The sequence below is a fragment of the Hypanus sabinus genome, chromosome 29, assembly GCF_030144855.1.
Source record: "Hypanus sabinus isolate sHypSab1 chromosome 29, sHypSab1.hap1, whole genome shotgun sequence".
NCBI lineage: Eukaryota > Metazoa > Chordata > Chondrichthyes > Myliobatiformes > Dasyatidae > Hypanus > Hypanus sabinus.
In genome coordinates this window covers 11,941,029-11,958,223 of record NC_082734.1, presented here as the reverse complement: position 1 = coordinate 11,958,223, position 17,195 = coordinate 11,941,029, and the positions used below count along the sequence as shown (strand labels likewise).

Below are 17,195 nucleotides of genomic sequence, written 5' to 3'. Positions count from 1 at the left end.
ATAGCATAACACAAAGTTATACCACTCTGTAATCAAAAATTTAAAGATAGGTCATACATCATAAAAAATTTTATATATATATAACATGTATATATTAAAAAGTCAACCCCTTACCAACTACCTAAGAAAAAAGCTGTTGGATGACAATGGATAATTAGAAAAAAAACATGTTCACTTAAGAAGAGAATATGAAAATATGCATAAAAGTCTGTGCACTGTTAAACTTTATAAATTGGAAAAGTAATTTAGGAAAGGTCCCCAAATATCTTAAAAAGATTGTTTCGAATTTCAGTGAGCAGTGGATCTTTTCTAAATTTAAATACGACATAATATCATGTAGCCATTGAAGATGTGTAGGAGGGGTAGACTCCTTCCATTTAAGCAGGATTGCTCCTCTTGCTAAAAGAGAGGTAAAAACTAAAAGCTGTAGGTTAGGAGTATTTAAAGTTATATCTTCATTTGCAATAATACCAAACAAGGCAGTAAGGGGATTTGGGGCAAATTGGACCCTAAAAAGTTGAGAGAAGGTATGAAATACCTCCCGCCAAAGCTTTTCAATTTTAGGGCAAAACCAAAACATATGAATTAAAGAGGCATCAGCAGAGTTGCATTTATTACAAAGTGGAGAAACATTCGGGTAAAAACTGGAGAGCTTCTGTTTAGAAATGTAAACTCTATGAACCACTTTAAATTGTAGAAGAGAATGACGAGCACAGAAAGATGATATATTAACCCGTTTAAGAATTTTATTCCATCTATCATCAGAAATCTGACAGTTTAGGTCATCCTCCCAAGCTTTTTTTATTTTATCTAAAAAGTCTTATCTAGAATCGATCAACAAGTTATAGATACCGGTAATAGAACCATTAACAGAAGGTTTTAAATTTAAAAGATCGTCCAGTGAATTTTTATCAGGACCTATAGGAAAAGTAGCTAATTGGAAATGTAGAAAATCTCTAATTTGAAAGTATCTGTAAAAATGTGATTTTGGGAGTGCAAATTTATTTGACAATTGGTCAAATGAAACAAGAGATCCTGAGATAAACAGGTCCCAAAAACACTTACTACCTAATTCATCCCAATCTTTAAAGACTTTATCATTCATGGAAGGGATAAAAAAAAATTAAGGAGAATGGGAGATGATAATGAAAAATTCGCTAAACCAAAAAATTTTCTAAATTGAGACCAGATCCTTAAAGTTTGCTTAACAATTATGTTATCTGTTGTTTTATTTGCTGAAAAAGAGTATGATCCAAGAAGAGAGATAACAGAGGAATTTTTTACAGAATTAGCTTCTAAGGAGACCCATGATGGGCAATCTTTACGATAAATATAATAGGACCATAAAGTAATATTCCTTATATTGGCAGCCCAATAGTAAAACCTAAAATTGGGTAGGGCTAGACCACCCATCTCTTTATTTCTTTGTAAGTAAACTTTACATAAACGAGCTTGTTTATTATTCCAAATATAAGAGGTTAAAATTGAATCTAAAGAATCAAAGTACGTCTTAGAAATAAAAATAGGTAAGGCCTGAAAAGGATATAAAAATTTAGGAAGAATCTTCATTTTAATTGAATTAATTCAGCCAATTAGGGATAAAGAAAGAGGGGACCGTTTAGAAAGTGTCTTTTTCAAATAATTCAATAAGGGGTTTAAGTTTTCTTTAAATAAATTCTTGAAGTTTTTAGTAATTGTTACACCTAGATATGTAAATTGACTTGTAACAACTTTGAACGGAATTTTGGCATTTGATGACATTAGGTCATTTAAAGGAAATACCTCACTTTTATGTAGGTTCAGCTTATATCCTGAAAAAGAACTAAACTGGGAGATTAAAGAAAGAACCAAAGGTAAAGAAGTTTCAGTGAGATAAAAAGTAAAATATCATCAGCGTATAATGAAATTTTATGAGACGTACCTTCCCTTAGTATACCAGAAATGTCCTTAGATTCTCGAAATGCTATTGCTAAGGGTTCTATAGCTAAAGCAAAAAGTAAAGGACTAAGAGGACATCCTTGTCTAGTTCCCCGCTGTAATTTAAAGAGCTTAGAAATTTGGGAGTTGGTAATAACCTGAGCGGTAGGAGACAAGTAGATTAATTTAACCCAACGAATAAAATTAGGCCCAAAATTAAACTTTTCTAAGGTCTTACAAAGATAATTCCACTCAATCCTATCAAAGGCTTTTTCTGCAACTAAGGATAATATACACTCTGATATTTTTTGGATGGTTAATATATCACATTCAATAACTGACGTATATTAAATTTTAATAAATCCTGTCTGGTCATGTGATATAATAGATGGTAGAATATTTTCAAGTCTTCAAGCGAAGATTTTGGATAAAATGTTTGCATCAACATTTAATAAAGAAATTGGTCTGTGTGAAGAACATTCAGCTGGATTTTTTTTAAGAATAAGAGAAATAAAAGCTTCATAAAAAGATTGAGGGAGTTTAGCTGATTTAAAGGACTCTGATAAAACAGAGGATAAATAAGGTGTAAGTAAACTTATAAGTAAGCTTATAAAGTACTTAAGACCATAAGACATAGGAACAGAAATGGGCCATTTGGCCCATTGAATCTGCTGATCCTCCACAGCCCAGCCCCACTCACTGGCCTTCTCCCCGTAACCTTTGATGCCTTGTTCAATCAAGAAGCTATCAAGTACTGTCTTGTACACTCAATGACCTGGCCTCCACAGCTGCCTGTGGTAATAAATTCTACTAATTACTTGAGAGGCTGAAGTGCACTGGGATATCTTGGAAGAATTGTGAAAGGTTTATTTGAAATAGTAATCTGCCTTCCTTTACATCCAACTCGGGTGTTTTAACTGCTTTCAACAATTTATTTTGAAAATTGTGGAGCTTTGTTTAAATGCAGTATGCATCGTCTTGGCCTTGTATGAAAATCACACAAAATAAATACACATCAGGAAGACTAAGGAAATGGCTTCAGGAGGAGGAAATTGGAGGTCCATGAGCCAGTCCTCATCAGGGGATCAGAGGTTGAGAGTCAGCAACTTTAAATTCCATGCTGTTACCATTTCAGAGGATCTGTTCTGGGTCCAGCATGTACGTGCCATTACGAATGAAGAACAGCATCGGCTCTACTTAAAAGTTTGTGAAGATTCAGCATGACATCTTAAACTTTGATAAACTTCTATAGATGTGATGGACTATATGTTGACTGGTTGCATCATCATCTGTGGAAACACAAATGTCCTTGAACAGAAAATCCTACAAGAAGTAGTGGATACAGCCCATTCCATAACATTCACATCCCCCCCCCCCAATTGAGCACTGTCGCAAAAAAGCAGCATCAATCATCGAGGACCCCCACTATCCTGGCCATGCTCTCTTCTCACAGCTGTTTTTAGAAGAAGGTACAGGGGCCTCAGGACCCACACTTCCAGGTTCAGGAATAGTTATTCATAGTCAACCATCAGGCTCTTGAAATAGTGGTAACTTCGCTCACCCCATCACTGAACTGGACTCGCTTTCAAGGATTCTTCATCCCATGTTCTCAATATTTATTGCTTATTATTATCTTTTTCTTTTAGTATTTGCACAGTTTGTGTTTTTCTCACATTGGTTGTTGTCCTTGTTGGCTGTGGTCTTACATTGATTCATTAGTATTGACGAAGGGTTTTGGCCCAAAACATTGGGTGTTTACTCTTTTCCGTTGATGCTCCCCTGACCTGCTGAGTTCCCCCAGCATTCCGTGTGCGTTGCTTTCATTGATTCTCTTCTTTCTTGTATTTACTGTGATTGCCCACAAGAAAATAACTATCTGGGTTGTATATTGTGTCATATATGTACTTAGATTATAAATTTACTTAGAACTTTGAAAAGTTCGTCACCTTCTATATGAAGAAAATTCTTCCTGTCTCAGTCCAAATGGGCTTGACCCTTATTCTGAAATTGTCCCCTAGCCCTTAACTCCTCAGCCAGGGAAGAAACTTCCTTGCATTTCATCTCTATAGCCTTTTAAGAATACCATAATTTTGAAAGAGATTTCTCATTCTGAACTGTGCCTGTCTACTTAATCCTTCTGTATAGCACATTCATCATCATTATAATTAGTCTCGTGAATTAACATGTCTATGGCAAATATATCCTTGGGTAAGAAGAACAATTGTACACAAGGCTGGTCTCAACAAGGCCTTGTGCAATTGCAATAAGGTATCCTTACTTTTCTATTCAATTCCTTTAGTAATAAAGGTTAATATACCATTTGTGCTCTTAATCATAGTAACCGCATGTTAGTCTTTAGATTAGTCTTTTACCATGCAACGGTCCCCTTGAATATCAATACTACGTAATCTCTACCATTTCACAAATTCTCGTGTTTTTTATTATTTACAAAGCAGACTCCATAAACTTTTGCACATTATATTTGCCTGTCATGTTCTCACTCTCTCTGCTTGTCCACTCACTACTGAAGGGTCTTTAATTCTCTCCTTGGTTTATTATCATAAGCTAACTTGAAATATGACATAAAAATTTTTTTTAAAACAGAAGATGCTGAAAATCTGAACCTTACACTTTTATTGCAGATATGACATTTAATCCTTCATCCCAACTGTTGATAGAGACTGTGAATAACTGGGTCCCAAGTAATGATGCATGTGGCACCCCCTAGTCATAGCCTGCCAAGTTGGGAATCTGTTGATCCCTCATTTCGTTTTCTGATGACCAGTTCTTAATCCACATGATCTACCCTTGTTGAGCAATCTGTGTGAAACTTATTCTAACCTTTTTCCTAAAATCTAAATGCGTCACATCCACTTATTTCCCTTGGTCTGTTGGTTACATTTTTTCAATGAAATCCAGCAGGATAGAAAACATTTTCCTTACATTAATATATTATTCTATTGTTCTGAGGTATTCTGTTATAATATACTTTATTTTAGATTTCTAACACTAGTGGTAGGTTAACTGGTTGATAACTTCCTTCCCAGTGTTACGAATGTGCCACAACTCTGAGGGGCCGAAGGGTACAAAGTCGCCCCCCCCCCCTTTTGAGAATCGCAAGATTGCTATTAATTCGGGTCTGGGGCCTAGGAAATGAGAGAGAATCCACAAGGTTTGGAATGCGTCCTGGCCTCAGTGAAACACAGCCACTGATAACGGCCATTGTCTCTTGGAGACGGAATTGTGTACTGAGTACTGTACTATTCATTGAAGCCCTCAGGGGACAACCAGAGTGAGCTGGTTGAGGGATTGCATCAACCCAACCTGATTGACATCTGAGACCCCGTGAGTAAGGATAAAAGAGGGTCTAGGGAACAACCCCTTTGGAAGCGCCAGGAGAAACGCTGGAAATCCAGTGACAGTGTTTTATAGCAAAAGCCGGTGGGGCCCGTGTGCGTCCTCCCTTGCCTGGGTTGACGGGCTCGCCACAGAAGAACGGCTTAGCTAAAGGAGAGGCCACAAGTGAACTGCCACACCAACGGGACTCCCAACGGATCGAAATCATAACAGGAATCGGCAAGTTGTTCTCCAAATCTCTCTCTCTCCAACCAAAGGCTGCAGCCTGCATGAACTGAGTGACTTTTATATTTCCATCGGACAATACATTATCCCCTAGACAACGATAGAGCTTATTTCTTATTGATTATTATTATACCTGCACTTTTAGATTTAGTACTGACGACGTATATTATCTGTATGTTTGCATTGATATTATTTTTGAGTATCTTTACTAATAAATACTGTTAAAAATAGTACCATCAGATTTCGACGGACCTCTCTATCTTTGCTGGTAAGTGACCCAGTTACGGGGTTCGTAACACCAGCAATCGGTACTCCCCATGATACTTTGATTAGAAGTTCCTACAAAAAGTAGTGGATATGGCCCAGTCCATCACAGGTAACACATCTACAAAGAGCATTGTTGCAAGAAAGCAGCATTAATCATCAAGAACCCCACTCCACAACCACCACCTAGATCATACTCTTCTCACTGCTGCCATCAGGAAAAGAGGTACAGGAACCTCAGGACTCGTATAATCAGGTTCAGGAACAGTTATTGCCTCTCAACCATCAGGCTCTTGAAACAAAGGGGATAACTTTTCTCAACATCACTTGCCCCATCATTATAATGTTCCCACAACCTACGGACCTCACTTTTAAAGACCCTTCATCTCATGTTCTCGATATTTATTGTTTATTTATCTATCTATCTATTTATTTATTTATTTATTTATTTATTTATTTATTTATTTATTTATTTATTTATTTATTTATCTATTTATCTATTTATTTATTTATTTATCTATTTATCTATTTATTTATTTATTTATCTATTTATTTATTTATTTATCTATTTATTTATCTATTTATCTATTTATTTATTTATTTATTTATTTATTTATTTGTTGCTATTGTTTATTTTTATATTTGCACATTTTATTGTCTTTTGCGTACTGGCTGTACGCCCAGTTGGTGCGATCTTTCAATAATTCTATTATGGTTATTGGATTTATTGAGTATGTCCACAAGAAAATGAACTTCAGGATTATATATGGTGACATATCTGTACTTCGATAATAAATTTGCGTTGAACTTTTGAGAAAACCCTAGTGACGGTCCCTTTAAATCCAGGCTCGTAGTGCCGCGGTGACCGCTGGGATCACCATAGCAACTGAAACGCCAACATGGTGGAGTTAAGTGAGGTAAATATGAGTTGCGCGCAGTTTACTGAGTTTTAATCTCGACAGATCTTTCGGACGCAATCTAAAGTAGTTTCGATTACAAATTACAAATTAACGATTCCAACTTTTTATCTGAACTTCGATCTAACAGGTACACTGTACTGTAATCAAATCTGTCGCGTTGCGGGTTTCGACCCGAAACGTCGTCAAATCTCCTTCCCCCACAGATGCTATTCAACCCCCTTAGTACCCCTGGCAGGTTCTGCGTTGATCCGATTTCAGCACCTGGTGTCCACATAATCAAATCTGCGCCTTATTTACAAGCTTAACGAGACCCTGGTTGAGATCCCGCCCTAAGAACTCAGCTATTGGTTTATGAACATGTTAGTCAAAGTAATTCCCGCCCTTTCTGGATAGCCATTGGCTTTTAATTGTGACTGACATGAGATTTCGTACTCTGATTGGCGATCTGGACCAGTTCTATTTTATTTGGATAAGAGCGGAGAAACAGGAGCTTCGGTCTGATCATGGACTGATATCAGTTTATTTTACAAATATTCTTATTAATTCCTCTTGACTAAGAGACGGACCGGTATAAGTATATAAAATTATGAGGCATTGACGAGGGGGTAGTCAAATCACAAACTAAAGAAAATCTGCAGGCTCCTGATGAAGGGTTTCGGCCCGAAACGTCGTCACTACCTCCTCCCATAGATGCTGTCTGGCCTGCTGAGTTCTGTCAGCATTTTGTGTTTTTATTAAAATCTGTAGTTGCTGGAAATCCGGGGAATACACACAAAATGCCGGCAGAACTCGAAACATCGACAGGACTCTTTTCCATTGATGTTGCCTGACCTGCTTCTTGACAAATGCTTCTTGACCTGCTGAGTTTCTCCAGGAGTTTTCTTTCTGTTTTATAAATGCTAGATACCTTCAGAAGTGTTCTAAAGCTGAGACTGGCTATTGCAATGGTCAAGACATCAATGAACTTGAAGCTCTTTATAGCTATATTGTCCTAGTCTTTTGACATGTTAATTTTTTTCTCTCTAATAGCAGCAGACAGGAACAAACCAAACCTACTTGGATGAAGGTGAGTTTGCTGTCGGAACCCGGAGTGGTAAAAATGGGCTTGATAATTATATTTCTTTAAAGATTCAAGATTCACGATTGTTTAATGTCATTTCCAGTACACAAGTGTAAAGGAGAACAAAATCATTGCTACTCTGGATGTTCATGGATTCTTGTGGATAGTTTTCTCCCAGTAATATTCATGATATATCATTGTTGGAAACACAATTCCTGCTGGCAAATTGTCATATCCATCAATGGGTTTGTGCGTAACCTGTAACAAATGGAAAATTAATAATTAATAATCAAACTAAATGGTGATTATTTCAAGAAGGCCAACCATGCCACTAGGGATTTCTGCTCTTCAAGTAGTGCTGCTGGATCAAGGGACGTAGCATTTCAGTTTAGAACATCCAAAACCTGGCATCTTCATTCTCCAGCATCTGAATTAGATTCAACCCAAATTGCATTCTCAGCTATGATATAAATCTTCTGCAATTTTCTGTCCTCTCTTCTCTCATGACTATGAATCAAACTGCTGGAGGATCTTAGTGGATCAATCAGCATCTGTGGGGAGAGAGGAGTTGTCGATGTACTGGGTTGCCACCCTACATTGGGACTGACAGTAGGGTGGAAATGAAGCCAGCACAGAAAAGAAAAGGGGAAGGGGGTCAGTAGGTGATAGGCAGATCACAATAGAGGTGAAGAATGATGGACAGAAGGAAGCAGGTGAAGGGAGGGGTGAGGCTGAAGCAGAGATGCAAAGGCTGCATGCTGGAGTCTGATAGATACGGAGGTGATAATGGGACCCTTTGTGGGAGAGATGAACGGCAGATAGAACCAGGTAGGGAAGGGGATCTGATAATTCCTTTCCCCTCATGGATGCTGGTGTCATTCCAGCAGTTTGGTGTTTGCTCCAGGTTCCAAAATCTGCAGTCTCTTGTGTATCCAGGAAGGGATTTACTTTGTCCAATTAATGAGAAAGTCTGAATTTAACTATAGGACTGTATACGTTTCTTTTATTAATCATGGCAAGATCGGCATGTATTAACTGCCCTTGCAAAGGTGAGCTACCTTCTTGACCTACTGTAGTACTCCCATTGTACTTTTGGCTGGGAAGTTTCAGGATATGAACCAAGTGACAGTGCAGGAAGGATGATAGATTTTCAAATGAGGAGAGTAATGAGCAGGATTATTGCTGTTACTGTGAACCTGGCTTCCATTTCTTGGTGCTGACGGTCTTGGGTTGGCAAGATGCTGTGCAGAATAGCTGACCAAGTGGTTGTGGTAGCATTTGTGGGCAGGTTGGAAATTGGAAGCAAAGTTGGTGGGATTAACGAGATGGGTGGAGGAAGTAGCATCAATGCAGTCATGGGTGTGGCGGAGAAAGAGTTGGGGAGGATTACCAGTGTAGACTTGGAACATGGACTGGTTCACATAGATGACGAAGTGGCAGGCATAGCTGCAGCCCATGTGAGTGCCTATGGCTATGCCTTTAATTTGGAGAGAATGGGAGGAGCTGAAGGAGAAATTGTTGAGTGAGAACCAGCTCCACCAGATGGAGTAGGAGGGTGTTGGAAGGGAACTGTGTAGGTCTGATGTCCAGGAAGAAGTGGAGAACTCTGAGGCCTTGCTGGTGTATGGGGACTGAATGCCCATAGTGATCAGGACCAGGGAATTGAAAGTGATTGAAATAATAGTTAGTGAGTGTAATGCTGTAGGTGTGTTCCTGTAGGTGATTAAGTACTTTGCATTTTATGGACTTTGGCCAAAGACAGAGCAGACAAATATTTAGGGTGCTTGATGGTGTACTGATGAAATGGGCTGCTTTGTCCAGCCTGATGTGGAGTTTCTTGTTGAACTCGTCTTGTGACTCTATCACTGATAGTGATGACATTGGGGAATGCATGAAGTGTGAAAGTGTTCTGTAACAGTGTGATCTTTATTGATGATGCAATTTTTAAAATGTAATACATATTGATTCTGACTTATCCTGGTTTTAAAGCACACTGTAAAAAATGTTTTATTCTTGCTCACCTTAGACCAAGTTATTGAAGAAAACGAAGAGGAAACTGAGGCTGCTGGAGATTCACAGACACAAGAAATCCAGGCATCTGCTGCTGGACCTCTTGGGCAGAAGGATGAACAGGAAGGTGAGAAGGAGGGTGATCTTGGCTGAAAGTCATGATCTTTAAGACGTGAAAAGAACCTAGACGATCTGGAGTGACCCAAGAAGCCATAGGGAGAGCGTTCAGACTCCACACTGACAGCACCAGAGGTCAGGATTGAAACTGTTTGCTGGAATTGTGAATTGTGAAGCAACCCCCAATTTACCCCCGTTTGCCTAGGGTGAACCACTGTTGCCCGCCAACAGTGCAATACTTCGGTGTAAATACGGTGCAAAGCCCCCCCAGTACACGCGCGCAACACAAATACCAGACAACACACCAAATGTGAGTAAATAATTACAACTTTATAGTTATTTCTTAGTGATGGGTTGGTAGAAACAGATAACCTAAAGGTGCCAAATCAGTAAGTCTATCAGTTTGTGCTCATAACATTTTAATACGTCAGAGCTCATGCCTCCGGTTCCATCCACAGCAACCTTCTGAGCCTTCGGCCACCATCCGAACCGCCGATGTCCAGTATCCGTCACTCTGGAACTACTGTCCGCTCCTCACATATCCATCCTCCTTGCTTGCGTCCCGAAAAAGATCGCAAATTCCCGCTCAGCTGACAGATACAAGATAACATAACAATTCTCCATTGGTCAGTTCCCCCCTTATCTGCAGTTATAACCCAAACATTCCAGCTACAGAAACCCATTACAGCATTAAGTAACATTACAGAGAAACCATTTTGTTAGGCTGAGCACTTAACACCACAGTTAAAGGTACTGAGAGCCCTACACTAGTCATGGAGGAATTCTTGGTATATGCTTTATTTTTAAGCTGGTAATTATATTTTCAGCCCAGGTGCTATTGAATGCTGCTGGAAAGCATATAATGTTCTTTTTTTCATTTCAGAGATCCCACAAGAGGAGAAAAATCAAGAGGATATGGACAAAGTAATTGCTGATGATGAGGTGACGGAAGCCATTTTGAACCCTGGCAGTGAAGAAACTCCCCACGAGGTTCCAGAAATTAAAGGTGATGGACCATCGCTGTTAGGCAGAGAAAGTGAATTGAGCAGCTATGTGGGTATGTTTGCCTTTGTGAGTATGAATGGCAAAGCAATCAGAAACTTGGTTATCCCTAGGTGGTGCAGTAATCCGAGTGCCTGAGTGCATTACCTCCCGTGTGGGAGTTTTTGATCTCTGCCTTGGGTATCAAGTAAGCACCAGCATGGTATTTGTGTTTGGCAGGGGAAGAATGGAGTGACTCGAATTTGTTGTTTCTATTGAATACACTTGTTCTTTTTGAGAACAGACTGAAACCAGAGCTATAACAAATAAGGAATTATCCCAGAAATAGAGTGAATTGGCATCCTTAAAGGAAACAAAAATGGGATTGTGGCAAACCATGTATATCTGTCTGGACGCGCCCCTCTGCGGACTGCTCCTGTGGCTCCCCCCACAGACCCTTGGATAAAGGTGATTGTGTCACTGCTCCTCCCACAGTCATCCAACATGGACGTGCTCCGTTTTACTGCTAATAAAAGCCTTTCAGTATTTACTCTACTTCCAGTCTTTTGGAGTTATTGATAACGCATCAGGAATAGGAGCAGAAGCTTAAATATATGTAGAATTAGACAGCAGTTACTGCAGAAGGCATTTTTCGTTCATTTCGATTTTAGTTAATTTTAGCTCACAAATTGTTTAAGGTCCTAGGAGTACACAATGAATTAAACTTCAACATGTGAGAAAAAGACAAATTAAGAAACAATACTTGAAATTCAATGCTGATGGTTTTAACCTGTAAAGTTGTTAGCAAGGTTTAATTGATGTGGTTTGTGGATTGTGGACTGAAACACGTTACGATGTGTTCTGCTTTCTCGTCACTCCTTTCTTTGTTGCTAGTTTGGGTGACTTTGAATCGGGGCTGACTGTGGATAAGGAACACTGAGCTGAACTGAAATATGCCCCTTGATTTTGTGTTTTATATTCTGTTTTTCACTTGCTTTTTTTGTTGCTGTTTGTATGTGTGGGTAGTGTAGGTATTTGATTTTTTTTCTCTTTGTACGGGTTCCATGTTTCTTGTTTGGTGGCTGTCCGTGGGAATCTCAGGGCTGCATAATTAATCAGGGGTGATTAATAAGTTCATGGCCTAAGGTAGGAGTCAATTTTAGAAAACCTAGCACACATTTATTTTTCAACATAGTCCCCTCCTACATTTACACACTTAGTCCAGTGTGTAAATCTTGGACCTCCAGAAAGTGTCCACAGAAGGGGTGATTGATAAGTTTGTGGCGTAAGGTAGAAGGAGATGAGTTATTAATTTCAAACTTTCTGCATAATCACTCAAAGAGTTGAACTGCACGTGCATGTAACGAGAGCTGTATAACTCATCTCCTTCTACCTTAGGCCATGAACTTATTGAATCACCCTTGCTGTGGACTACTTCTGGAGTTCCAAGATGCCAACTTCTACAAAGAAGGGATCCGTATGCTCCACGACCGTTGGACTAAGTGTGTAAATGTAGGAGGGGACTATGTTGAAAAATAAATGTTCTAGGTTTTCTAAAATTGACTCCTTCTACCTTAGGCCACAAACTTATCAATCACCCCTTGTACTTTGAATCTTTACATTGGTGGAGGTTAAATAAGGTGATGAGTTCAGTAGAACAGAGTTGGATAGAAAAGCATGAGAGAATGGGGATGGTAGGGTGAGTCTTGATTTTGATTTAGTTCAATTGAACAAGGAAGTAAAATGTGTAGGGATGAGGAGGAGCAAATAAATTAACTTTGAATTGATTAACTTTTCATTGCTTGTGTTTTTGGAATATTTTATTTTTCTAAAAGCTGTAATCTTAATTGCCTGTTTTCAATTTAATAGAACAAGAGAAAACAGAACCCTTGCAACTGGCTGTTACAACAGTTCCTGTGAGTACCCATTCCTCACTTACAAAAATATTAAGGGAATTAAATTGTGGTAAATAAGGCTGGTGAACTGTAGACATGTTGCTGAGATACATTGTCAATGATGTAACCTAGGGTCATATGGTGGTTTGGGTCTTTCAATATCAGAAACCCTCGCTGAGGTGACCAGGGTTGATCAGGCCTTGGCTTGTTGTCCCAGTAGCACTGGTCCAACGGTTACACCTTTTCATCCACAGCCATCTGGAGGCTCCTCAGCAGCCTCTGTGATGGTCCTGATGACTCTTCTCTTTGCAGCCCCCGTAATTTCAAGGAGAGAGTAGATTCTGCACAGTGAGCAGCCAGCAAAGCCTCTACACCCCACTTCTATAGGCTCGTATTGTGCCCTCCACCCCTGTCTCTGCCACTGCTCTACCAGCTCCTGGTATTTGGCCTTTTTATTTTCAAATGCCTCCTCAATCCAGTCTTCCCAAGGCACTGTCAGTCTACCAGGACCACCTGCTTCGAGGTTTCTGACAGATGACCATGTCAGGCCTCAGTACTCAACTTCCCTCAGGATCAATAAAGTTTGTCTGTCTGTCTGTCTGTGTTGATGATGCGATGAAGTCAGGGAACTTTAATTGCTTACCAAGATCGACTTTCATTTACCAGTCAGGCACTGTGGTGAAAAAGCCTGCTGGTGATCTGGACTGAGGCTGTGGTTGATCTCTAGCTTGGACAAAGGTTTTCTGGAGATAAACCAGATTAGCAGAGGTGCCTACTGCTGTTAATGGCCGAGAAGCTACTTTCTGCCACTGCCCGTGGTAATGGCCTTCTCCCAGGGTTCTTGGGCAGCTGTATCGCAGTTGGATGCGTTGGTGATTGAAATACTTATGACAAGGGTGATGTTAAAATATCAGCAAACGTCAGGTTGAATAACAAACATTCAAAGGGGAGGTGAACGTTAAGTGAGATGAAGTGTGCGCGTGAGAATCAGAATCAGAATCTGGTTTGAGGTCACAGGCTTATGTTGCAAAATTTGTCGTCTTTGCAGCAGCATATTGCAATACTTAGAAAAAGTAGTGAGGTAGCATGCATGGATTCAGTATCCGTTCAGAAATCTAATGGCAGAGGGGAAGAAGCTGTTCCTGAATCACTGAGTGTGTGACTTCAGGCTCCTGTACCCCCTCCCCGATGGCAGACGGGAAGAAGCTGTTCCTGAATCGTTGAGTGTGTGTCTTCAGGCTCCTGTACCTCCTCCCTGATGGCAGAGGGGAAGAAACTGTTCCTGAATCGTTGAGTGTGTGTCTTCAGGCTCCTGTACCTCCTCCCTGATGGCAGAGGGGAAGAAGCTGTTCCTGAATCACTGAGTGTGTGTCTTCAGGCTCTTGTACCTCCTCCCTGATGGCAGAGGGGAAGAAGCTGTTCCTGAATCACTGAGTGTGTGACTTCAGGCTCCTGTACCCCCTCCCCGATGGCAGACGGGAAGAAGCTGTTCCTGAATCATTGAGTGTGTGACTTCAGGCTCCTGTACCTCCTCCCTGATGGCAGAGGGGAAGAAGCTGTTCCTGAATCATTGAGTGTGTGACTTTGAGCTCCTGTACCTCTGTGCTGATGGTAACAATGAGAACAAGGCATAACCTGGATGATGGGGGTCCTTAATGATGGATGCCGCCTTTTTAAAAGATTAGCTGCCAACATAAATGGGAATCCTAAAGTATTTCATTGGCATACAAAAGAGTATAATACAGAGTGGTAACGGTATATGGAAGTGTAGGGTCCATTAAAAAACAAAAACGAGAGCTTGCAGATAAGGAAGAGGTCATTGATAAGGATCTGAATGAGCATCGTCTTCACCAGGGAAGAGTGTGCTTCCAAAGTATCTTTGAAGGAGTAGATGGTCGAATCTCTAGATATATTAAAAATTGAATCCATGGAGGTATTGGAAAAGCCTTTCCTAGGATTCCTTTCCTTACTCTTGTTGAAAAGTAACTCAACAGGATCCTAGGATTCAAGGAGGAAATCATGTGGGCACTGATCGTAATCTTTTAATGCTCTTTGGATAAGTTGTGGTCCTAGATAACTGGGGAATAACAAATGTTCCTCCTTCAATCAGGAAAAAATAAGGAATAAGAATAAGCTCAACAACTAAACGCTAGCCTGCTTAGCCTCACAGTGTAAGGTTATAAGATAAGATAAGGTATTGGAGCAGAGTTAGGCCATTTGGCCCATCAAAGCTGCTTTGCCATTTGATCATGACTGATCCTTTCCCATCTCAGCCTCAATCTCTTGTCTTCTCCCCATAACCCCTCATGCCCTGACTAATCAAGGATCTGTTAGCCTCTCCCTTAAAAATACCCGATGACTTAGCCTCCACTCTGATCTGCGGCAATGAATTCCATAGATTCACCACCCTCCGGCAAAAGAAATTCCTCCTCCTCTCCATTCTAAATGGGCACCCCTTGTTTCCATGGGTGCTGCCTGGCCTGCTGAGGTCATAATTCATACTTTGGAAAACATAACAGAAAGAAAAATCACCAGGGATTTGTTCAGGGAAAACTGTGTTTAATCAATTTGACAGAAAATTTTGAAGAGAAGCAGAAAGAATTGAAGAAGGTAATGTAATCAATATGATGTACATGAACTTCAGGTTTTTAAAGGGCACCACATACCAGGTTCATCAGAAATTTAAAAGCTCATTGGCTGTGCCGTATTCTCTAGTCCTCAGAATCTTCATCAAAGATTCTGCCCATATCACACATCTTCATTGTATTTCTATCAGATCTTCCCTTAGACTCTTTGAGTTTAGAGTTGACTAAAGAGAAGTCAGCAGAGTGTATGGTGGTTAATAGTATTTTGGTCTGGACAAAAAAAAAGTGGCATTCCCCAGGGACTGATATTAGAGCCACTGGTATTTTTTGATCTCTATTAATGACCTAGACTTTGGCAGTGCTTGGCAAATGTTCTAAGTTTGCAGATGACTTGAAACTTAGCAGTGCAGGCTGGAGGAGCAAGTTCTGATGAACCTCCCTGAGTTAACAAATCTGTGATACTGGAGTTCAAGGCCAAATGTTTGGGGTCCCATCAACAGTGAGTCTAGAGATCCTAGTGCTTGGTGATCAGCTTGTCCTGGATTAATGCCATGGATTGAAGCCTAGAGGTCAAACCAGAAGTCCAGAAATCAATGCTCATTGTCTGCGAATCTTACTGAGTTCGCTGGGAAGTTGAATCCCAGTGCCCGTAGGTCCGAATCTGAGTCCGCTGGAGGTTAGGGCCTGGAGGCCAGCCCTGGGGGACAGGGGTTAAAAGACTGTATGTACATGGGTAGGAGGGAGGAACAGGGATCGTTTTGCTAATTTTGTTTTGTTGTTTGGTATATTTTGTGTTCTGTTGACCATGGTGGGCAGGCTATGTTGGAGCCGGAATATGTTGTGACACTTGCAAGCTACCCTCAGCACACCTCGGGTGCATTGATTGTTCATACAAATGACACATTTCACTGTATGTTTTCTTGTACATGTGATAAATAAACTTAGACAGATAAATACTTTATAGATCCCAAAGGAAATTACAATGCCACGGGAGCATTACAAGTGCACAAGTATACAGTATTAGAATAGATGTAAGATGAATAAATAAAAAATAAGTTATCTTAAACTGTTTAACAGGAGGGGGGTCATCACTTTCCTGGCTTTAGGTTGACTCATGGCTGAAGGTATAAATGACCTCATATAGCACTCTTTGGAGTAATGCAGTTGTCTCAGTCTATTACTGATAGTGCTCGTCTGTTCAGCCAAGGTGGCATGCAGAGGGTGAGAAACGTCCAGAATTGTCAGGATTTTCCGTAGGGTCCTTTGTTCTACCACAACCTCTAGTGTGTCCGGTTTGGTTCCTATGAACTTTCTAATCAGTTTATTGAGTCTGTTGGCATCACCCGTGTTGATGCCATTGTCCCAGCTCACCACCGCATAGAAGATTGTACTGGCGACAACAGACTGGTAGAACAAGTGAAGGAGAGGCCTGCATACGCCAAAGGACATCAGTTTCCTCAGGAAGTAGAGGCGACTCTGACCCTCCTTGTACACAGCCTCTGTGTTGTCTGTCATCCAGGTGCATCCCCAGGTACTTGTAGTCCTCAACACATCCACATCCACAGCATCAATAGGAACAGGGAGCAGTGCAGGCTTAGTCTTCCTAAAGTCCATCACCATCTCCTTTGTCTTGATTCTTGAACCTTGTACCTTGTTGTGTGAAGACAGTAGTGACAGGTTATGGCAACTATACAGGACTTCCCCAACCTATGTACAAACCATACATAGGCCACTAGTGGAATGGATTTCTCATCTGCTGGGTAGATGAGTGGCATTTTGGTAGAAAGGATGAGGAAAGGCAACATAGAATAAAAGATCCTGTTGAATTAGAAGGGAAGTTTGAGAGGGGCCTGGGGATACATGT

The 17,195-nt window shown here is 40.3% G+C and overlaps 1 protein-coding gene across 2 annotated transcripts in view; it reads left to right on the top strand.

The window, feature by feature from the left end:
• The first annotated feature begins 6,638 nt into the window (after window positions 1-6,638).
• Window positions 6,639-17,195, top strand: part of ccdc96 (coiled-coil domain containing 96) — a 38,807-nt gene continuing 28,250 nt past the window's right edge. The window contains exons 1-5 of one of the 2 annotated variants that reach the window (XM_059953636.1): window positions 6,639-6,680; window positions 7,713-7,749; window positions 9,770-9,880; window positions 10,754-10,876; window positions 12,721-12,767. In XM_059953636.1, the coding sequence (XP_059809619.1) occupies window positions 6,663-6,680; window positions 7,713-7,749; window positions 9,770-9,880; window positions 10,754-10,876; window positions 12,721-12,767 (336 nt within the window). In that variant the 5' untranslated portion in view covers window positions 6,639-6,662. Of the gene's footprint in view, window positions 6,681-7,712; window positions 7,750-9,769; window positions 9,881-10,753; window positions 10,928-12,720; window positions 12,768-17,195 lie in introns of both variants that reach the window. The other variant, XM_059953635.1, reaches the window with a different exon arrangement.